Source organism: Oryctolagus cuniculus, chromosome 2 (assembly GCF_051225735.1).
Source record: "Oryctolagus cuniculus isolate XC-2025 breed Fujian yellow rabbit chromosome 2, ASM5122573v1, whole genome shotgun sequence".
Classification (NCBI taxonomy): domain Eukaryota; kingdom Metazoa; phylum Chordata; class Mammalia; order Lagomorpha; family Leporidae; genus Oryctolagus; species Oryctolagus cuniculus.
The window spans coordinates 136,876,405-136,898,610 of NC_142868.1; the positions used below are offsets into that span (position 1 = coordinate 136,876,405).

Below are 22,206 nucleotides of genomic sequence, written 5' to 3' on the forward strand. Positions count from 1 at the left end.
CTCCACAGCACAGACACAGGGATTATGCCTAGTCAATCCATAAGAGCTTAGAGCTCCTAGGATCTCTGAAATAGAGTCTAATGTGTTAAAATGAATATGATAAGCCCTAGAGAAGCCAATAAGAAAAAAAAAACACTCAAAAATGGAGAGAAAAAATCATTAAGGGAATTTAAATGTTACAATAGAAAATACTCATTGAATGCAAAAGGAAGCATTAAAGGAGGAATAAGGGGACCAAAAAGACATGATACACACACAAATAAAAAGCCAAATGGCAAATGTACATCCTACCATATCAGTCATAACAGTACACTGGATAAAAATCAATATCCAACCTTATGCTGTCTATAGGAGACATTTAGATTCAATACAAACAGATTGAGAACAAAAGGGGGCCAGAGCTGTGGCATAACAGGTAAAGCTGCCACCTGCAGTACCGGCATCCCATAAGGGCACCGGTTTGAGTCCCAACTGCTCCACCTCCCACCCGGCTCTCTGCTATGGCCTGGGAAAAGCAGCGGAAGATGGCCCAAGTGCTGGGGTCCCTGCAACCACGTGGGAGACCGGAAGAAGCTCCCAGTTTTAGGATGCTCCTCCCCCATTTCCTAACCTGTGGTCCTTCCTCAGCCCTGTGCACCCCACCCCCTTGGGTCTCTCTGTTCCTAAGGCTGTCTCCCTTGCCACTCTCCCCCTTCCTGTCTACAGCAAATCCTCCAGGGTCATGCAGGCAGAGCTGCTCTGAGTTGAACACATGGCGTGGGGGCTCTGGTTGCCCCTTCCGTGGCTCCTGAGCTCAAGCTCCACCCAAGAAATTCATCAAGGTATTTCTTAACAAAGGTAAATATCCACCCCAAGAAAGATCCCATAGTCACCTATTAAGGCACTAAAGAGTTGTTTTTTAAGAGACTAGTTTAATGAATTCCATGTAACCATCACCTGCAGTAGTAACAATGATCAAATTTTTGCCAATCTTATTTGCACCTGAGATAAATTCCTCTCAGTCACGTCTTATTTGGGGGTCTTTAAGTGAAAACTCAGACGCTTCTGTCTGAGCCAGGCGTGGGGCGGGTCCTTCTGAACGCCTGGAGCGAGGGAGAGGAATGGGCGCGAAGCCTCGGGGTTCCGGGCCAAGGCCGCCGCGGGGCGGAGGGCTAGAGCGCGGTGTCGGACCCGAGGTCCTGCGGCGCCCCCTCGCGGGCGTAGAACTCATCGATCACGGCCTGCGGGACGCGCTTCAGCATCTCCTTGGGGAAGATGCGCAGCAGCTTCCAGCCCAGGTCCAGCGACTCGAACACCGAGCGGTTCTCGTAGGCACCTGGAGACAGAGCAGCGACTGAGCCTCGCGGGTGGACGGAGAGGAAGTGCTCGCTGCCCCGCCCCCGCCAGCGCCGCCTCACCCTGGTTGATGAAGTTCTTCTCGAACTTGTGCAGGAATTCCAGGTAGAGCAGGTCCTCCGAGGTGAGCGCCTCCTCGCCCACCACGGCCTTCATGGCCTGCACGTCCTTGCCGATGGCGTAGCAGGCGTACTGCGGCAGGGGCGGACGTGTCACCGCGGCCGGCCGGGAGAAGAGCCCGCCCTCGGGGCGGACCGGGCTCACTCCCTCAGTTTCCGAAACCTGAGTGGCGGGCAGTTTCCCCTGGCCCTGTCCTCCTTACCAGCTGGTTGGAGACGTCGCCATGGTCCTTCCTCGTCATGCCCTCGCCGATGGCGGACTTCATCAGCCGTGACAGAGAAGGGAGCACGTTGATGGGGGGGTAGATCTGGGGGAGCACAAGGCAGGGGCTGACGGCTGGGCGCAGGCTGACCCTCCCCGTCCACCCTGCCGCATCCCCTTCTCGTGCCTCCCCAGGGGGACTTGTCCTCCGTCATCCCTCAAAGAGGTCCGCGGCTGTGCGGCACGTCTTGGTCTCCTGCAGGCGCCCGGGTGTGCAGGCGTCTGCAGCCATGGCGGGCTACCCAGGACGATGGAGGCCACAGCATTAATTACTGAGTGGCTCACTGCTTCACAACTTGGGAGTATTTGAACAAAAATCAGGTTGCACCTTAATAAATAGTTAATGGCCACAAAGAACGAACCCTCTGAGCCAACAGGGAAGAGTCCTCGGGGGGTAGCCTTTAACTACAGACGGAGCTGGCCCATTTTCCAACCTTTTGGCACATTATTCGCAATCTGCTTGCATCAGTTACCCACTGCTTTCTGCTCGCCAAGGCCAAGAAGCAGTGTTTATTTAGTCTACCATCTGCCGGCCAATTCAATGCTCCCGCATGCACCTGTGCCACAGCATCATTATTGCCACCCTGCATGACAGGAGCCCTAGGGTTTACCTGGGGGACTCCCTCCTAATTCGTGTGGTGGGACACGGTTCTTCACCGTCCCTGGGGGCTGGGAGCAGGAAGTGGCTGGGGAGGGAGCCGTACCTGTCGGTTATGAAGCTGTCTGTCCACATAGATCTGTCCCTCTGTGATGAAGCCGGTCAGGTCCGGGATGGGGTGGGTGATATCTACAAGTGAACCGCTGGCCTCAGGCTCCACCCACCCAGGCCCCTCCTGGGCTCTGCTCCCCCCACCCTAGGAGTTACAGCTGATGAGAGGCTACCGTCGTTAGGCATGGTGAGGATGGGGATCTGAGTGATGGACCCGCCCCGGCCCTCCACGCGGCCTGCCCGCTCGTAGATGGTGGCCAGGTCTGTGTACATGTATCCCGGGAAGCCTCGGCGCCCAGGCACTTCCTCCCTGGCTGCTGAGACCTGCAACAGTGGTGCTATGAGAAAGGGGGCCAGAGGCTGAACAGAGGGAGGGTGAGAAGTGGAGGGGCAGTGACCGAAGGCATAGGCTCCGATAACCACGCAGGCCTGTGGTGGTGGGGGCTCCCCTCTATTTGCAGGTGAGCCCCTGGAGAAGCAGGGCTGACCTCAGCACCTCACCTCTCGCAAGGCCTCCGCGTAGGAACTCATGTCGGTCAGGATGACCAGCACGTGCTTCTCGCACTGGTAGGCCAGGAATTCTGCAGTGGTCAGTGCCAGGCGCGGGGTGATGATCCGCTCGATCCTGGAGGTAGGCACGGCCGGCTGGCGTTCAGAGAGTGCGGAGGCCCAAGCCCATGCCCCAAGACTGAGTGTCAGGTGAGCTGGGACGCTTGCTTGTGCACAGTGGCAGGGGAAGGACTAAGGCGAGTCCCAGCCTGAAGCCCCCAGGGCAGGGCCAGGGTTCCTGGGGCAGGCACTCTCCAGCAGAGCCAGATAACCCTTCACCTGCTGCCGGAGCTAGGAAGGGGCTGGGTGGGAGAGGGCCAGGGCTCGGACCAGCTGGGGGACCCTCATGTGTCCTCAGGATTGTCTGGGCACTCCCTGTCCCTCTCGCTGCCCCCGAGCCTGCTTAGTGCCAACCTGACAGCCCCCTTAAATTCTTGTCCCATGGCTCCCAGTACCCCGGGCCTGGCTCTGAACCTGGGCATTTGTCTCATGGTGATGTCATCAGGGCCTCTAGAGTTCTGCTGGTGTTTGGAGTATCCTGGATACCCAGGAGAGTTTATTAGAATTTTTTTTTCATATATCTGACCCCCAGCTTGAAAGTCCCAGTTTCTAAACCTTTGAAGACGCAGTTTCTCTAAATAACTGGGGTCTTCAGTGGGGCTCTGCGGAAGTGACAGAAATGAGGAGCCCTGAATTGGGATGGTGGCCAGGGCGGGTTGTGGGAATGGTAGAGGGGCTGCCCGGGGCACGCAGGGTCACGGTCCTGACCACGGTCTCTCGTGGGCTAGCCTGGTCCTTCGCATCCCTGGGTTCCCCAGCCCTGGCCTGTGACTGTCCTTCTGGGATGCCCAGGGGCCCTGGTACTGTGGGTCATGGTAGCGGCTGGGGCCTGCTGCCTGAGAGCAGTGTGGGCATCAGGGGAGGGCTCACGTGGGATCATTGGCCAAGTTCAGGAAGAGGCACACATTCCCCATGGTTCCGTTCTGCTCGAAGTCCGACTTGAAGAACCTAGCTGTTTCCATGTTCACCTGGACACACACGGCAGGGAGGGCTGCGGGTGGGGTCCTGGGGCCCGAGGGCGGCCTTGGCCGCTCTCCACTCTCAGGAAAGCCTTGTGCCCTGCCTGGTTAGCAGGCACCCCGTAGTCCCTGGGGTGACCCTAAGGCATGAGAGGGCCTCAACAGACCCCAGAGAGGTTCAGACTTCCTCAGGTCAGCTGCTGCACTGCCCATCTCCCCTCCCCCACTTGGGCCCTCCAGCACCCCCTTCCCGAAGTCTTTTTGCCTCCCCAAGCTCCCTGGCTGCCCTTCCTCCAGGCCGCCCTGGGCCTGCCTCCAGGACACCCTCAATAGGGACATCAATATCAGGAGACACACTGTCCTGGTCACTGAGCACACCTTACCCCCTCAGGCCCACCCTCGCCTCTCCCACCCGATAAGCCTAGACTCTGATGGCTTCTTAACAAGGCTTATGGGGGCTGGTGCTGTGGTCTAACAGGTTAAGCTGCTGCCTGCAATGCCAGCATCCTGTGGGCACCGGTTCAATTCCTAGCTGCTCTACTTCCCCCAGCTCTCTGCTGATGCACCTGGGAAAGCAGAAGATGGCCCAAGTGTTTGGGCCCCTGCACCCACATGGAAGACCTGGAAGAAGCTCCTGGCTCCTGGCTTCAGCCTGGCCCAGCCCCAGCCATTGCGGCCATTTGACAAGTGAACCAGTAGATAGAAGCGCTCTCTCTCTCTCTCTCTCTCTGTACACCTCCCTCATCTCTGTAACTCTGTCTTTCAAATAAATAAAATAGAATAGAATAAAGGCTTGTTCAAATAAATAAAATAAATACATTTTAAAAAAGAGAAGGCTTGTGCCTCTCCCATCGGATCAGACTGTGTCAGCAGCCAGAGGAGGGAGGGCTGCCTGCTCACAGCTCCTGGAACTGGCTGACTGGCCCTTCCCTCCTTACCCCCATGGCTGCAAAGACGATGGCGAAGTTGTCGTCGTGGTAATCCAGCACGGCCTTGGACTTCTTCACCAGCCCCGCCTGGCGGCAGATCTGGGCAGCAATCTGGGTTAGGAAGGGGAGGTCAGAACCAGAGCACAGTGCCTGCCTGTGGACAGCACTGACTGAGGGCGTGATGGAACCATGGCCACCCATGTCCCTGCCAGGGGAGCCCAGACAGAGAGGTGAGGCCCCAACTGCTCCAGTCCTTTGTCGCTGTGAGTGCAGTTTCCTGTCCGTGCTCAGGGCAGAGCGTGGTCCAGGGCAGCTGGGCCTTCAGAGAGCCTCCTCACCTCTGCACAGTCACCTGCGGGTCACTTGGGCACAGTGTTTCCCACCTGGCACCAAACCAGGACGTGGGTGCGTGGCCGGGGCCAGGGAAGAGTGGGGACCCTCCTGGCCTCCGACCACTCAGGCCATTTTGAGGGAGAGCTGAGGCCATCCACGAGTAGTCGGGAAGAACACCTGGGACCCTTGTCACACCAGCTGCTCTGAGGACCCAGACCGTTCCTTCTTGGCAGGGCATGGACAGGTGTGGTTAGCAAGGACCAACATGGGACCAGGGCCTAGATGCTACTGAATGGGACTTGGAATGCTGGGGGTGCCCCAGGGGCTCCTGTGAGCCCATAAACACCCCAGTGGCTCCTGGCAGCTTGAAAAGCTATTCAGGTGCAGTGCTTGGACATGGAGGAGGCCTTATATGGCCTGGGACCACAGCCGGTCTGCGTGGCGGTGAGCCCGCTGGGCCAGCCCCTGCCTGCTTGGCACAGGCGCCCTCCGCGTTGGCCTAGCACAGCCTGGCCTCCGCACGCCCCTGTCGCTCACCTCGTTGTGGGGGAGCCCAGCTGCTGAGAAGATGGGGATCTTCTGGCCCCGGGCAATGCTGTTCATGACATCGATGGGAGAGATGCCGGTCTGGATCATCTCCTCGGGGTAGATGCGGTCATGGGGGTTGATGGGCTGGCCTGGGGGCAGAGGGGGTGGGTTCAAGCCCATCCCTGCCCTCCCCACCTCTGGCCCAGACTCCAGAGCAGCTCGGGTTAGCATGACTTTCTGCGATGATGCAAATGTGTTCTGGCTACTGAGCACGGGAGATGTGGTTTTGAAGTGCAATTTTCCTTTCGCTGGAATTTGACTACGTTTAAACAGCCACAGGCCTGTGCTACGTTGGACAGTGCTGCCCTAGTGGAAGGGGCAGGAAGGTGGGCAGTCAGGCTAAGGCCCGCTGTGACCAGGGCACAGCCCTCCCACTGGTGTTCGTGTGGGGCTCAAGAGCTGCCTGAGCTGGTGGATGTGCTGCGCCTCTCTGTCCTCAGGAAGACTGGCCTGGGTGGGAGAATGTGGGCGGGAGCGGGGCGGGGGGCATATCTGCGGCATGCAACCCCAGTCCAGCTTGTGGCGCCAGGGCAGGGAACACTCAAAGGCAGGAGAGGGGTGGCCTTGGGCCGCGCACGGACGCCGTGCAAGGCAGGGGGCATTTACAAGGGTGGCACGACCAGTGCCAATGGCGGTATTCAAATTTGGTGGCAGCTTTGCAGACAGAGAGGCCCGAGAGGCTATGTGGCCACTGGAGGACCCCTGGGCAGTCACTCTAGCCTGTTCCTGGACAGGGCTCCCAAGGGCAGCACAGTGTGGGTGGGGAAGGAGGTAGGGGGCTGGGTCCTGGGAGTCGTCCACAGCCTCTGGTCACTCACCATTGATATCCAGAAAGTCCTCGGCCATGACCACTGGCCCCCTGTCAATGGGCTTGCCGGAGCCATTGAAAATCCGACCTGGAGGGGGGATGAGAACTATCAGGGGATGCTGCAGGCCAGCCCTGTGGCCCTTGCCTCTGCTCACCTGCTGGGTACCCTAGGGTACCCTATACCATGGCTGCCATGGCCAGCCCCCTGGGAGTCATCCTGCCTCCCCAGAAGACCTTACAGGCCCGGCCTTGGCCCAGGGCACTGACTGTAACGTGGGGATCCTGGGGCGGGAAAGGGGGAGGGCGGGGCTGGGCCATGGCAGAGATGAGGGGTGTGCAGGGCTGAGCAGTGTTCTTCACCTGACCCCAAATTGGTGGCTTCCTACTGGGGCTCTAGTTCACTGAGGCTGCCTCTCTCAGTCACGGAGCCCTGGCTCTAAGTTAGGGACAGAGCAGGGGTCCAGGATCCCTGAGAGAAGGCAGTCTCCTGACCTCAGGGCTCACAGGGGAGACAAAGGAGCAGGGAGCCAGGCAAGGCCCACACAGTGGCCGGACACACCGGCTGGGGCGCCCCTGCCTGGGCCTCGCCCGGCCTCACCCAGCATGTCCTCCGACACTGGCATGCGCAGGATGTCCCCCGTGAACTCGCACGAGGTCTTCTGGGCATCGATGCCAGAGGTGCCTTCAAACACCTGTGGGGACAAGAGGCGGTCACACTCAGGAGCGGCTCTCTTGTTCAGGCGCTCCTGTGTGCCCCGCTCCTAGGGTGAGGTGCTCCTAGGGGAGGGAATAGCACGCTTCCTGTCCTCAGAGCTTGGAGGTAGGACTTGGTGGCTGCCTCCATGCCCTCTCCCAGCCAACACATCACTGCCCCCACTTACCTGCACGATGGCCTTGGTCCCAGCCACTTCGAGCACTTGCCCACTCCTTCGAGTCCCATCGGGGAGGGTGAAGTTGACGATCTCAGCATACTGGGCAAACTGGCAGGCAGGGAGAGCGGCCCAGAGCGACAGTGAGGCCGTGTCCCCCTCCCTCCTGGATCTGCTGCAAGCTGCTCTGTGCCCAGGGACGTCCTGGAGATGAGCCCAAGGGGCTGGGATGGGGACTTCTGTTTGGGAGGCAGTCTGTGGGTGGTTAGGAGCACTGACACTAGAGTGGAAGACCAGGAGAGAATGGAAGCCCTGAGTCCTAACAGCTGTGTGGCCTTGTGGGCACCACGTAGTGACGTAAGCAGCTCCACGACTGAATGCATTAACTGAGCCTGTTTTTTTCATCCTTTTTTTTTTTTTAAGATTTATTTTATTTGAAAGGCAGAGTTACAGAGAGACAGAGATTCACTCTCCTAATGGCTGCAATGGCAGGGGTTAGGACAGGTTGAAGCCAGGAGCCAGGAGCTTCTTTTGGGTCTCCCACGTGGGTGCAGGGGCCATCCTCCACTGCTTTCCAAGGTGCATTAGCAGAGAGTTGGATCGGAAATGGAGCAGTAGGGACTTGAACTGGAGCCCATGTAGGATACTAGCCCTGTAGGTGACTTAACCCATTAAGCCACAGTGCCAGCCCTTGTCTGTTAATCTTTAAAATGGGATAATAATGATTAATACCTAATTCACAGGGCTGCCATGGGCAGGATATGAGATAATATCTATAAATCCACCAGCACGGTGCACAGCACCCTGTGAAAGCGCAAGGGAATGAGCTTTCACCATCGCTGTCCTGGTCCCCTGGAAGGCGCCGCAGCGCCTGCCCTGTGGACTACTGGTAAACCCCGGCTAAGTGCTTTCCTCTACTCAGGCCCCAGGAGGCGCCCACGTGTACCCGCGGCAGTCTTCCTAATCGTGACGCAGGGATTCAGTCACGTGCAGCACTTGAGGAACAAGAAAGTCAGGCTAACATCCAGAATGCATAAAGAACTCCAAAGGATCTGAACAGACATTCTCTAAAGAAGACTCACAAATGGCCAATAAGCACCCAGTATCATCAGTCATCAGGGAAATGCAAATCGAAACCACAAGGCAGGGCCTGTGCTGTGGCATAGTGGGCTAAGCTTCTGCCTGGGGCGCCAACATCCCATGTGGGCACTGATTCAAGTCTCAGATGCTCCACTTCCAATCCTGCTCTCTGCTGTGGCCTGGGAAAGCAGTAGAAGATGTCCCAAGTCCTTGGCCCCTGCACCTGTGTGCGAGACCCGGAAGAAGCTCCTGGGTCCTGGCTCCAGATCTGCCCAGCTCCAGCTGTTGCAGCCATTTGGGTAGTGAACTAATGGATGGAAGAACTCCCTCTCCCTCTCTTCCTCCCTCCCTCTCTCTCTCTCTCTCTCTGTAACTCTGCCTCTCAAGTAAATAAATAAATCTTAAAAACAAGCAAATAAACAAAACAAAACAAACCACAAGGCAATACCACTTCACGCCTACTAGGATGGCCATAACCAGAAAGGGGCCAGCGTTGCGGCACAGCGGGTAAAGCCACCGCTTACCAGGCCAGCATCCCATATTCGAGCGCCAGTCCAAGTCCTGGCTATTCCACTCTGAGCTAAATCATTAACAAAAAGTATTTAAGAAAACTGCACACATTGGGAAATAAAAGCATTCTGTGCATAGAACTTATGATCAGCATGAGAAATCACGCAGTAATTATATTTTAACATACATGTGATGCAGTTAAAACTTTGAAAATGTTGAAGAAGCTTAAAAGCATGCAAACTGAGAAGTCAGAAAAAAATAACATTAAAGCCTCAAAGAAGTGGAAGAAATGAGAGAAGACATTGTTACAGCAGAAAATAAATCCATATTAAGAAGATCAACAAAGATATATTGGTTCTTTGAAAAGCCTCATAAGCCGGCGCCGCGGCTCACTAGGCTAATCCTCCGCCTAGCGGCGCCGGCATACCGGGTTCTAGTCCCGGTCGGGGCGCCGGATTCTGTCCCGGTTGCCCCTCTTCCAGGCCAGCTCTCTGCTGTGGCCAGGGAGTGCAGTGGAGGATGGCCCAGGTGCTTGGGCCCTGCACCCCATGGGAGACCAGGAAAAGCACCTGGCTCCTGGCTCCTGCCATCGGATCAGCGCGGTGCGCCGGCCGCAGCGCGCCGGCCGCGGCGGCCATTGGAGGGTGAACCAACGGCAAAGGAAGACCTTCCTCTCTGTCTCTCTCTCTCACTGTCCACTCTGCCTGTCAAAAAAAAAAAAAAAAAAAAAAAAAAAAAAAAAAAAAAAAGCCTCATAAAATAAATAAGCAATATTAAGAAAAAAGAAAAGGCATAAATAAATGTTAGAATAAAAAAGTCACAAATAGACATGCTGAAGATAAAAGGAATTGTGAACAACTTAATGCAACATATTTGACAACTGAAATGAAATGAGTGAAGTCCTAAAAAATATAATTTAAACCAAAACTAACTAAAAATGAAGTAGGAAGCCAGTATAATCCTATAGTCTTTAAGATACTGAACAAATAGTTTACAGGCTTCTCATGAAGAAAACACCGGTTCCCACTAGTTCTAGCAGTAAATTCTAACAAATCAAGGAAGAAATATTTTGAAACTTACTTAAACTTTTCAAAAGCCTGGAAAAAAAAAAAGATTCTGTATTTAACTTATGAGGAAAGTATAACCTTGATACGAAAAGAAAATAATTATGGGAAAATTGTAGGTGATCTCACTCCTGAATATGGATGCAAAAATCCTAAGCAAAATAGTAGCAAAACAGATCCAGCAGTGTGCAAAACAGACCAAGTCACAAACTGGAAAAATAAAGACCAGAAAAAACAAAAATATGCATGCACACAAGTGGAGAATAAAGATGACCAAGTTGGGATTATCCCAGGAATGTGAGGTTAATCTAAAATTAGAAATTCTAATGTAATTCACCCTTTTAATGGGTTGAAAAAGAAAGCAAACTATGATCATCTCAAAAAGTTGGGGGAAATTTTTTTCTCAATTACACGTGATTAAAAGCAAAAAATAAAACTGTTCTTTGAAAACAGGGAATACAAGGGAAATTTCTTAACCCTAAAAAGAGTATTCTTAAAAAAAACCTACAGAAAATAGTATCTTCGATAATATGATGCATAAAGTACTCCCTTTAAAATTGGGAGCAAAACAACACCTGCTCGTATTCGATTTAGCACTGCACTGGAGAAAGTATCCAAAATAATAGGAACAGAAAACTTGAAGAATAAACGTTATGAGGAAACAAACTGTCAGGTGGAAAGCTTTGCAGGCACCCATTCCAGTGGACACAGTACTGGAAAGAATTCACACCAACTTCTCTCATTAATATAGACACAGAAATTCTAGATAAACTATTAGTCTGGTCAAGCAGTGTGTTACGTGGATGAACCAGTGTGACCAAGTGGGATTCATTACACAAGTGCAAGGCTACTGCAGTCAACATTAGAGAATTTGCCATCGTTTTTCAGTATAATTCAAAATAGCAGGGAGTTTGTCCACGTACATGAGAAACGTGTTATACAGCCATATGGCAGACACATGGGTCTGTGGGACAGACTAGAGAATCCAGAAACAGATCCCAGATTTGATAGGATTATTATGAAACAAATGTGGCATACCAGTTCACGGCAGGAAAAGGATGGTTGAACAAATGCCACTGACATGACTGGGTATCTAGTGAGAAGGCACTCACATATTATAAGCCAAAAAAACACATTCCAGGCCTGTGCAAATTTAAACAGAAAGCCAAGACTTTTTTTTTTTTTTTTAAATACTGGATGAGCTCTCTTCCTCAATAGCTCAGTTAGGCATAAGTCTGTTGAGAAATGCCCTTAAAGCAGTGTAAGACATTCAGCACAAAATATAGGGATATTTGATTATGTAAACATTTGAAATGTATGTGTGGCAGAGACACCAAAAAAAGAAGACAGCAAGTAACAGGTAAACCAAGAGCTTGCCCGCGAGAGGTTGCACAGCCGCAAGTGGAGGACGAGTTCAGCTGACACAGAGCTAGACACTGGCTTCCCTCGTCCCCAGGGGGCTGCGGTAACAGCCGCACAGCACCAGCCTTTATCTGCTGGGTAAGCAACATCACAGGAAAGGCAGGGCGGCCAAGGGTGCCGGGCAGTGGCTCCCAACGCTTGTGTACGTGGTGGGTGGGAGGAGGAATTATCGCTGTTCCCCAAGCTGACAATATCCACTTATCAACAAAAATTCTCAGAACCAGCAACCCCACTTCCGGCGTTCTGTCCGTATAAGAGGGACGGATCTACCTGCACGGTGTGTGACAGGCATGGCCACTGGCAAGGGTGGGGCTGCTGAATGAGTCACAGTCCACGCAGGCTGCAGGCTGCCGGGAGTCGTGAGTGCCCTGTGGCTTTGCGGCCGCCCAGGGCATCCTTGATACTAAAGGCCAGCACCCCTGCCGGGCTCTGAGCGTGTGTCCGCCTGTGTGGGAACAGGGCCTCCTTATCTCGGGCTGCTGGGAGAGAAGCAGGCAGGGGCAGCCGGGCCACTCTGGGTCTTGTCTTCGCTTCACTATAAGCTGTGTGTATATTGCTGTGTAATTAAAATGGAATAAAACTCGGGCACAGGCTCCAGGGCAGCTGGCCTTCGTTACTATCTGTATACCCTCTGCAGGCCACAGACGAGTGCCCTTCAGGGAGGGCGGATGGCTGGATTCCCTAAACACTGTGGCCAGGAGAGGGACCAGTCCCTCAGGGCACCCCTGCTTGGGTTGCGTTGGAGGCGCCACGGGTTGTAGCTCTGGCAGTCACTGAAGGAAGCTCTGGTTTTGGGCCCCTCCCTGTCCTGTGAAGAGGACGTCAGAAAGCGGATCCTAATGCTCCCCCAGGCTTTGCGGAGTGGGGGCCCCCAACCGGAGGGGGCCCCAAGAGGAAAGCTCCGAGGTCGCAGGTGCTGCTAATGCCCAGCCGACCCAGGCTCTAGACCACGAGAGGGCGCCCGCGAGCAAGGATCCCGAGTGCCTGGGACCTGAGTTCCGTGAGCCCTGGCGCCTTCTCCACTCCCTGTGGTCCGCGTCTCCATGCGCGTTCTCATCGTTTGTCACCTTTCTGCTAGAGTTAGCGGGAGAATTACTAGCCAAAGTGGACCCCAAATAAATCAGAAGCTTGGCCCAAGAAAAAACAGGAGGGTTCCAGGGTGCAACAGTGAGGGAGCTCACGCTCCAAGGCGCCCTGCTCCCCTGCTGCCTACAGCCACACACTGAGCAAACCGGCTCCTTCAGCCTCGCTGTTGGCTACTAAGAGGATTGCTGGGAGTGGGGATGATTCCATGCAGCCCCACCCCCCAGAGATTCAGCTGCGTTCCCAACAAGCGTGGGGGGGGGGGGCAGGCCCGAGGGAGGACCTGGGAAATCCTAGACAAGTGCTCACCTCCACGGCCTCTCAGCTGACCACGCCCAAGGCGGCGTGAGAATTGCTCTTTGGCAATTGTCTTCAGGTGCAGCCATAGACATTCGGGATCAGACTAATGGGTAAGGCAAGTGCTTATGCTAGTCTCAAATGAGGGCCGCCGCGGATCAGGGGAGATGGGAGTTGGAAGCTCCTCCTGAGCAGAGGTCCCCAGACCAGCCGCGTCGGCACCACCTGCGCACTTGTTAGAAACACAGACCGCTGCTCCAGTAAGTCCTCCTATTGCTTGCAGTGTTTGCGTGGGGGGTTGAGAGTGGGTATGGGCCAGTGTGTGAGCTTTCGAGGGAGCGCGTGAAGGCGCATGAGGATGCGTGTGCTTTGGGGAGATCAGGGCTGGAGGTGTAGGCATTTGTGATCTCAGAGAGTTAGTTCTGTGCTCTGCGGGTCAGAGATTTAACCTTATCTGTGTCACAGACTCTGGAAAAATCAGATGAGTCGTGGAAACTCTCCCCAGAAAAATACACAGGCACTTGTTTGCGTACAATTTAAAGGGCCTTGTTCCCTGGGCTAAGAACCTCTGATCACACAAGATTCTTCACAGAATGTTTTTCTTTTTGAGGATGAAAGCAGAGTAATTGCCTGAGTGACTCAGTATGGGCAGGAGGTGGCGCTGTAGAGACAGAGCTGCGGAAGAGTCTGGAAGAGGAAGAGGGTGTGTGGCGGGGGAGCGCGCTCAAGGGATGCTGTCTTCTCCTGGACTTATGAGACTACAGCACCAAGTCCTTCCCTCCCTCGGCGAGCCCAGGTGCCCTGGGTGTCCCCACCACCCTGTTAGCTTGCTCTGCCAGAGTTTCAGATGCATCCAGTAGTCCTAGAAGTGTAGGGCTGGACCTGGTTCTCGATTCCTGGTCCACCAGGTGTTTCAGTTGAGGGAACAGACACGTGTGCAGGTACTGACCAGCCTTACCATACTGGGTCCTATACAGGCCGACAGGTACAGCGGAGGATGATGGGCGAGGTGAGGGGCGGTGATGGCACACGTGTTTGATCAGGCTTATTAGCATGGCTACATTCCAAGCAGAGTTAGTGCTGGCTGTTACGTGGTTTGATGCTCACAACCCTATATCATTTAGTAGATGAGGAAACTGGGATTTGCAGTCCTACAGAGATGGTTTTCAAACTTCTGTGTGTGTGGGGGGGGGGGCATCAGACCATCTCTGAGCTGTGTCCCAGCTCCCTGTCAATCCTGTCTCAACAGTGTCTACACTACCTGGGAACTCCTTAGAAACACAAAGGACAGGATCTGACACTCTGAGACTGGGGTGCAGAATCTGTGCTCACAAGCCCCACCCCACAGTGGGATGGAGCTCAAGAGGCCCAAGTCATCAGACTCCCCAATCACCCAAGTACTGAGCCACGTGAAGGTGTCAGGCAGCTGGGTCCGGTGAACTTGGGATTCGTTTTCTAACCACGAGTGCGGCTGAATTCTGTACCATTCAGTCTTGCATTCTTAACCACGGACACGGGTTCCGTGTGCTGCATCATCACTGCGGGAATACCACGTCGTGCACACTCGGCCAGCTTGGACCTCCCTGGCTGGGACAGCCTTACAGGACGAGGTCGCCACTGGCCTGGCGACAGTCCTGCGGTGCACAGTAGGGGTTGGCTCGGTTTGGAGAGGTCCATATGTAGTCATGGTGACCTTCATTCATTTGATGCAGGTGGGCAGGGAGCTGGGGAGCAGTGAGGGGCAGAGGACTGCCCACACCTGAGTCTCGGGCGCCACCCAAACCCCCTCAGCTGCCCTGCACACTCACTGCCCACCATGCTCCAGTCGTGTACCAGGCACCGTGATACCACCTGCGGGCCCTGCAGCCCACCCCAAACCTGCCTCCTTTGAATCTCCAATCGGGCCCCGCCCCAGGCCCCGCCCCTCATCCTATAATTAGGCGACTGCAGCCTGCGCGGGGCAAGTCTCCCTCAAAGGGTTCCCTGCACTGACGTCCAGTAATGTGATAACTCCTGCTTGTCTGCTCACTCCTGTTTCCACCTCCTGGTTGCATCCCTACACTGGGGAAGACCAGAACCTGGGCTGAGTCTAGCCAGGGGCCTCCCAGAGCCCAGCTTGGGGTCCTGATCCCACCACGCAATCACATTCAGCCCACTCATTGACTCAGCCTTCCTTCAGACAAATCCGTATTGAGCACCTGCTATAGCCTGGGTGCGCTATGAAAGGGCTGCGCTGAGCTCCCAGAGCTAAGGATGAACTAAGCCAGCGCAAACCCCCCAGGGGGCCCAGGAGCTGCTGCCAAGAGGCAGGAGAGGGCGAGGCAGCCTGGTGAGCTCTCAGCCTTGGGGCTGAATCAGAGGGAGGCTGTGGGCAGCTCTAAGGGAATTAGAAGCAGGGGATGGAGCAGTGGGGGTCGGAACAGCAGCAGGGTAGAGAGCGGAGGGAGGGTCCCAGGCTGGGGGCCCACAGGCCATGGTCATTGACAGTGTGGCAGAGAGCTGGCACCAGCAGAATGAGGTTCAGGGCAGGTGGAGAGGCCGCTGGGGGCTGGAAGCGCTTGGTGAGGGGAGGACTGAGGAGTGACCGTCCCAGGACTCTTTCTGACTCAGCAATCCCAGCCCCAGACTGAAACGCATCAGCATCTGCCCTGCTCCTCCCCTGCCCACACATACGCACCCCCGCCCCCGCTCCTGACACCCCACAGCTCTGCAGACCATCACCTCCCAAGAAACCTCGGCTGGGACGCACCAGCTGCCTCCCACACTTCCGCTTTAAAAGAAGACCCCGTGAGGGTTGCAGGTGGGGAAACGGGGTCGCACTGGGGCCCGATGTGGATCTGCCAGCTGCTTAGTGGTGCAAGCCCAAGGCCCAGAGAGGGGTCTCGCTGTTGTCTTTAGGGCCCCCATGAGAAAGCAGGAAGGGGGATCCTTGAGTGGCTAGGAAACAGCTCAGGGAGAAGGTGGGAGTGGGGGGCTAGGGGTCAGAACGGCACAGCCCACCCCCAATTAGGGGAAGGGCAATTTAGAGGAAATCCTTGGAGGGGGAGGGGGCTGGGATTAGCCTTGGAGCAGGAAGAGGCAGCAGTCTTACCTTGACCTGGTCCAGCACCACCAGGGGCCCATTGACGCTGCACACCGTCCTGTAGGCTGGGGGAGGGGCAGGGGGTGGGTGAGGATCTGACACCCAGACACCCCCGAAACACACACACAGAGGCATCCTCTGCTTTCCCTCCCTCTCTGCAGCCACCCCTCCTCCCCAGTCTGGGCCATCAGGGTCATTAGCTGTGACAGGGCCAGCCACCATTGCTGTAAGGGTCATGCCCCTGCCCGCGGGGCCCCCGCTGCCTTGGACACCTGCAGGAGGCTGGGGGAGGGCAGAGGCCTCCGCAGTCCTTCCCGGCCCTGCGGGGGTCTTTCTCATCCCCGGGGCTGCTTCCCCCTTGGCCTCCACCCCCAACTCCAAACATTTTCCAAAGGCTTCTGATCCCCAGCTGCGGCCCCTCCCCGGGGCCACACTTCCCTCCGCTCACCCCGTACTGATTGAGTGTGTGTGTGTGTGTGTGTGTGTGTGTAGGAGGGTTGCAGAAAAACGGAACAGGGCCTCTGCTCTCATCACAAGACCCTGGGGAGCCCCGCCAGGGAGGCTCCTGGCTCCCGGGGTGCACGGTGGGGACAGGAGAGGAAGGCAGAAGAAGTGGGGTATCTGGAGACACAGTGCCTGGATAACAGAAAAGGAGCTCAGGGCAGGGTTGACTGGGAAATCAGCAAACACCTTCTAATCCCCTGGCCGGGCTCTGACTCTGATGGGCGCGGTGCGGCCATCGGGCAGCCAGGAAACCTTGCTGGGGTTCTGCTCGGGGGCCCCTGCAATCCCAGCGCCCTTCCCCAGTGCACTTGTGTGGCCCTCAAGACACAATTGAGATGTAGGAACTTGGCAAAGCAGGACGCCCTCCGTGCAGTGAGGTTGCTGGGTCACTCGCAGGCTGGGGGACCTCAGCGGGGCCAGCGATCCAAACCCTCCCAGTGAGGAGAACTGGGTGCAATTGGGTGAAAAGCCTGGCCAGGGCCCCATAGTGTGTCTGTGGCTGGGGCTACTTCTGGGTGAGCCTGGCCCTGAGCCACGCACACCAGAGGGAGACCAAAGCCCCTGCCCCTCCCGTCGCAGTCTGTGCGTGCGCTGTCACATCCTGATTTCTGCTTTGAGCAGGGCGGTTCCTGCACAGATCTTGGTGAGGACCGTTTGGAAACTGGAGGCAAGGGAGAAAAGGGAAGCCCTAGTTGGGCTTCGGCCAGAGCCGCAGAGCGGGACTTCCAGCTACCCGCAGAGCCTCTGGCCCTGGATGCCGCCTCTCCTTCCTCCCCATTCCCACAGAGAAGGCGTCCTCCCTTCAGTCTTAGGCCTGTCCCAGCCCTGACCCAAGACCCTAAAGATGACCCCCTGGGGCCAAGGGCCAGCTCTTCCCTGCAGCCAGTGTTGGGGTCTCCTTCTGCCCCAGCCCTCTGGCTCCTGCTCCCTGCCCCACTTCCTCCCTCTCCTCAGCCCCTTCCATTCTGGCTTTGATCCCCTAGTGTCAAGTGGAACTCTCCAGGCACGTGGGCTAGAGGTGGGCAGCCCAGATGAGAAGGGGCTTGCTTGGTGCTGTCGGAGAACAGAGCTGAGAGCTCAGCCCTGGCTCAGCCCGCAGGGAGTCGATGGCCCTGTTCGCCGCTGCCCCTCCCTGATGGGTAGAAGGGAGATGCTCAGTGAAGATTTGCTGGAGGGACCGTGGGAGCCACTAACTGGCCCCCTCTGCTCCTTCCTGTGTCTCCACATCAGAACCGATATGTGTCCCTCCGCCGCCTCCCGGCTCACAAGCCTAAGCTGGGCTGTTGCCCAGCCTGGGGCAAAGGATGGGAAGAGATGAGATGCCCCTGGCTCAAGGGACAGTAGGCATCCAGACACCCCCCCCCACACACACACACACAATGAGGAAGGTGGGGACTGAGGCTGGGGTGTCACCCTCCCCGCCAAGAACAAGTCACCAAATGCCATGCGAGTCCCTTCCCGCCCACACGGTGTTTTGGTGACATTCTCTGGGTTACCGGTCCATGTGGTACCAGCAGAGCAGAGCAGAGGGAGCTGAGGGGTGGCACCGGCTGGGGAAGGTGCAGGAGGATGGCAGAGGTCCTCCTTTGTGAAAGCCCTGGGGAGAGCCGGCAGCTTGCTGCCCCCAGAGAAAGTCCCAGAGCGGCCAGAAAGGCTGAGCCCGGTAGGGCACTGAAGAGATGGGGGGGGGGGGCGAAGTAGGGAGCTGGGTGTGTGGAAGGGGAAGAGGCCAGAGCCCTCGGGGGTCAGGTCCAGCTGCACAGACTGGGGACACCTTTGCACTTCCTCCCTTGGGTCACTGCTGGCACCCACCCACCTTCCCAGCCTCTTCCTGACAGCCTGCACTTCTAGCTGGGGGTGGAGGACTGGGGGCCTGGGGGCCAGGCACATTACCCCCTGGGACAAGAAGGGGCTGCCCTGGAGGAGACCAGGGACCACTGCAATGTGTTTGCTGCCCCAGGCGCCTGCATGGCCAGCTTCTCTGGCCCACTCTGGGGGCAGCCAAGGGAGCTGGGTGCTGCCCCCCAGCCAAGGCCACAGGTGACCAGCCCAGGGCTGTCAGTCTCCTGTTGTAATGCATCAGCCTCCTCTGTATCACCTCCCAGGCACCCAGCAGCCAGTGCCCAGCTCCAGGGGGCTTTCCCACATCCTGGCCCCTTCCATGCGGCTCATGCACTTAGCTGACTGCGTCGGTTCAGTTCAGGACTGCTTGCCCCCTTCAAGGCCTTGCCCTCCGCTGACTCCTGCAGCCCACCTGTCCCCCCCTGCTGAAGCCCCACAGCAGGCGGACACCCTTGAGGCACAGGGTCTCCCCCCTCCGATGAGGAGTGCCTCCCCTGTCACACTGGACCTGATGTTTTCTCAGAAGCTGCATGGTTCGGCCGCAGCCAAAGTAGTGGCAGAACCAGGCAGGTGTCCTTGTCTGGAAGCCTAGCCTGCCCTGCCTGTGTCTATTGCACAGAGAGGCAAACTGAGGCCCAGAAAGTTGGCTGATTTCCCAATTCAGGGCGGGAACTGTGGCACGTCAGGGACTCCGGCCACTGGCTAGCCCCGGGGGGTGCACCCCTTGACCCTGGAGGAGGGGGCCCGGTGCTGCAGGCAGAGGGCTGGATCAGAGGACCCGAGGGGCACTGTGTCAGTGGCCTGCCGGGACTCACACACTCCCTCCAGCTGCTCTGCCCACCCCCTCTCCATTGTCCTAGCTGACACTTTGGGTTGCACTTTGGACTGCAGGCTGGTGGCGGCTTCCCCACCCCCACCTCCCCACTGCCTGCCCTGTCAAAGGCCCAGCGGGGCTCCCGGGAGGCCCACTAATTAGCGCCGGCCCAGCCACACCTGCAGCGTCCTGGGAGAGGGCTGAGACAGGCGCCCATGCGTGAGGCCAGGGTTGGGGCAAGCCCGGGGCAGCAGGTCCCGCACCTCCTCCCTGATCCCGCTGGAGGGATTAGGGGAGGGAGGGCAGGGGCTGGAGTTCTTAGAATTGGTTGGTTGGGACTCTCAGTGGGCCTCTCTCCTCTTTCAGGAAACTGATTGGGGGCAGGTGGCCAAGTCCGTGGCTTGGCACTCAAGCCCCTGGGTGATCTGACCTGGCTCCATCCTTCCAACTGAGTGGCCAGCTTGTCCTTCCTAACCCCTGCTCCTGCTGGCCCCCCCAGCCCAGCCCAGCCTCTTCTGCTGCCATAGTCCCAAGGCTTCCCATCACCAGCTCCCCAGCCAGGAACCAATGCCCTTGGGGAAAAACCCCAGCTTCATGGGAGGTGAAGAGGACCCTCCTCCCCCAGGATGGGCATGGCCAGGGTTCACCCCACCTTGATTTCCCCTGCCCCCTTTTGGGCTGATTCTGCCTCTGTGCTGCAATCCCCTTAATGCCTCAGTGGTGTGGAGGGAGAAGGGGGAAGCTTCTCAGGGTGCTTTCTCCCCCCCCCCCCCCCAGCTCTCCACCAGGCTCTGGCAGTGCTTAGAGTCCCAGGATAGAGGCCCGGGTATGCAGGGGTCAGGGAGGCAGAGAGGGACAAGGCAATCCTTCCTGGAGCCCAGGCCCCCAGCTGGGAGGTATGGAGGCTGTGTCCAGGGGCCAGCCTCTGGATACGTCCACAGGAGGAGCAAAGCCCCTCTGGCTGTGGTCAGCTGTTGGGTTTGCATGGTTGGGGCCACAGGAACCAGCATCATGATGGGCTTGCATGGCACCCATGGCCCCCCGCTCACTCCTGGGCTCCAGCAAGGGTGTTGACAGTAAATAAGGGCCATCTGGGAAGGAACTGGCCGGACACTGCTCCAAGCCTGGGCAGGCCTGCTGGAGGAGGAAGTGGTGGGGTGAGGTTGTACCTGCAGGGTCTCTGGGAGGGCACATTCCTGGAGGACAGTGGAGCAAGTCAGTCCAGGCCCCACCCCCCACTTAGCTCCCCTTAAGTTCTGTGTCCAGGAGATGGGGGTAGGGGGAAGGGGTGGGGCAGTCATCGTACCAGACTGGGCAAGGGGCAGACATCCCAGTCTGAGCACAAAACCCAAGGGGGCATGCTCACTGCAAAGTCCTGGGCCATGATGACCCCAGTGTTGGTCTAGGGAGAGTCTGAGCCTCCCATCCTCCCCCATCTCTGAGAGACAAGGCCCATAGGGCCTCCTTGAGTTCCCTGCTGCCCCCTTTCTCCTTCATTGGAATGTACTCTACCCTCTGCACCTGCTCAGGCCTCAGGAGGTACCCGCACAGGCACCACCCCACCCCGCCAGCCGGCTACTTCTGTGCTGGCCCTGAGCTCCCACTGCCCCCTCTGGAATTGGTCAGCTACAGAGGGATGGAGGAGGGGCCACCGAGTCAGGTCTGCTCCCACCCACCTCACATGCCCTGCTAGCAGCCTCTGGCTCTGCTCAGCCCAGGCCGGCCAGGCTGGTTTACTCCAGTGGGCTGGGCTCCACAGTCACCAGGCTGGGGAGAATGACCTTGGACAAGGAGATTGGGGGATTCCCTTCAGTGCCCGGGACCTTGCCAGGCTCTCTGCCCCAGACACCTGTGTGTGTTGCACTCCTGCAGGACAGCCACAGGGGCCGCACACAGGGCTGTTTCCCTCTGAAACTTAACAAAGGTACCTTCCCCAACAACTCAGCCCTTCTCTTCAGGCCCACTGCACACATGCACACACACACATGTGCACACACACACACACGTACTGGTGCCCCGAGTAAGCATGCACACACAGTGACACATTTCCTCACCCCAGGTGAAGGCAGGAGCACCTGCCATGCACACAGACACCCGCCGCCAGGCTGCTGATGTGACACCAGCACCTACTTCCTCCTGCTGAGAACGCCCTCCTGCCTCGCACTGCCGCCCATGCCACCCCAAGTCCACATCCCACACAGTCGCTCATGCTCAGTGTGCCTTGCTCACACAACACACACACCCTCACAGGTGCACATGGCCTCCCTCTCTCAGGGGCAGCTGGGAGCGCTCTCAGGATAAGGGTGATAACAGGTTCTCCCCAGCCGTCTCTGGGGACCTCCCTTCCCCAACCTGCAGAAGTGGCCTCTCTTCCAGGCTACATCCTTCCCACCCCCCCAACTGAGAGCCTTATATCTCCCCTGGCCGCATGCCCTCCTCCTTTTGGAGACCAGAGGCTGGGCCTGGGATTCAGCAGCTGCCCACGGCCTCAGCCAGGTTGGGGGAGGGGGATACTCACTGACTCGAGGGTGGGTGATATAGTTTCGGGTGACAGCATGTATATGCTCTCGGGCTGTGCCCAGGTCACAGGCACTGCCAGGGAGCCCTCCGGGCCTGCTGTCTACCTTCGTGGCCATGGTGCAGAGACGCCCGGGAGCTGAGTGGCTGAGGTGCTGGAGAGAATCAGCTGAAGCTGGAGTGAGCTGCCCAGCCTGCCCTGCGGCCACCCCTCCCACCTCCCCTCCCACTGGGCCCACTCCTCCCCTGCTTGGCTGTAAACACGGAAGCCCAAGCTCTGGCTCCACACAGCCCGGCTGTGCAGATCTGGGACGTAAGCAGTCACTGGGCTGTGGGTGTGGAGGGAGAAGGGCAGAGGGGGAAGACTGGTTTTCCCTCCCCCTGTGCTTGGCTGTTCCTCCACGCCCAATACCCAGTGAGTGGGAATTCACTTCCTCCCCACAGAGTTCTGGGTGGGTGCCTTTAACAGCC

General features: G+C 57.2%; 1 protein-coding gene across 1 annotated transcript; it reads right to left on the bottom strand.

Moving 5' to 3' along the window:
- Nucleotides 1-223: 223 nt before the first annotated feature.
- On the bottom strand, nucleotides 224-21,922 carry ATP6V1B1 (ATPase H+ transporting V1 subunit B1). Its single transcript, XM_051837554.3, has 14 exons — nucleotides 21,737-21,922; nucleotides 16,068-16,123; nucleotides 7,533-7,631; nucleotides 7,250-7,343; nucleotides 6,662-6,739; nucleotides 5,793-5,932; nucleotides 4,932-5,033; nucleotides 3,905-4,002; nucleotides 2,927-3,050; nucleotides 2,599-2,749; nucleotides 2,421-2,503; nucleotides 1,658-1,762; nucleotides 1,398-1,527; nucleotides 224-1,315 (listed from the first exon to the last, which is right to left on the bottom strand). Exons 1-14 carry the CDS (start codon nucleotides 21,852-21,854, stop codon nucleotides 1,152-1,154), a joined length of 1,542 nt encoding a protein of 513 aa, XP_051693514.1. The 5' UTR covers nucleotides 21,855-21,922; the 3' UTR covers nucleotides 224-1,151.
- Nucleotides 21,923-22,206: the final 284 nt, after the last annotated feature.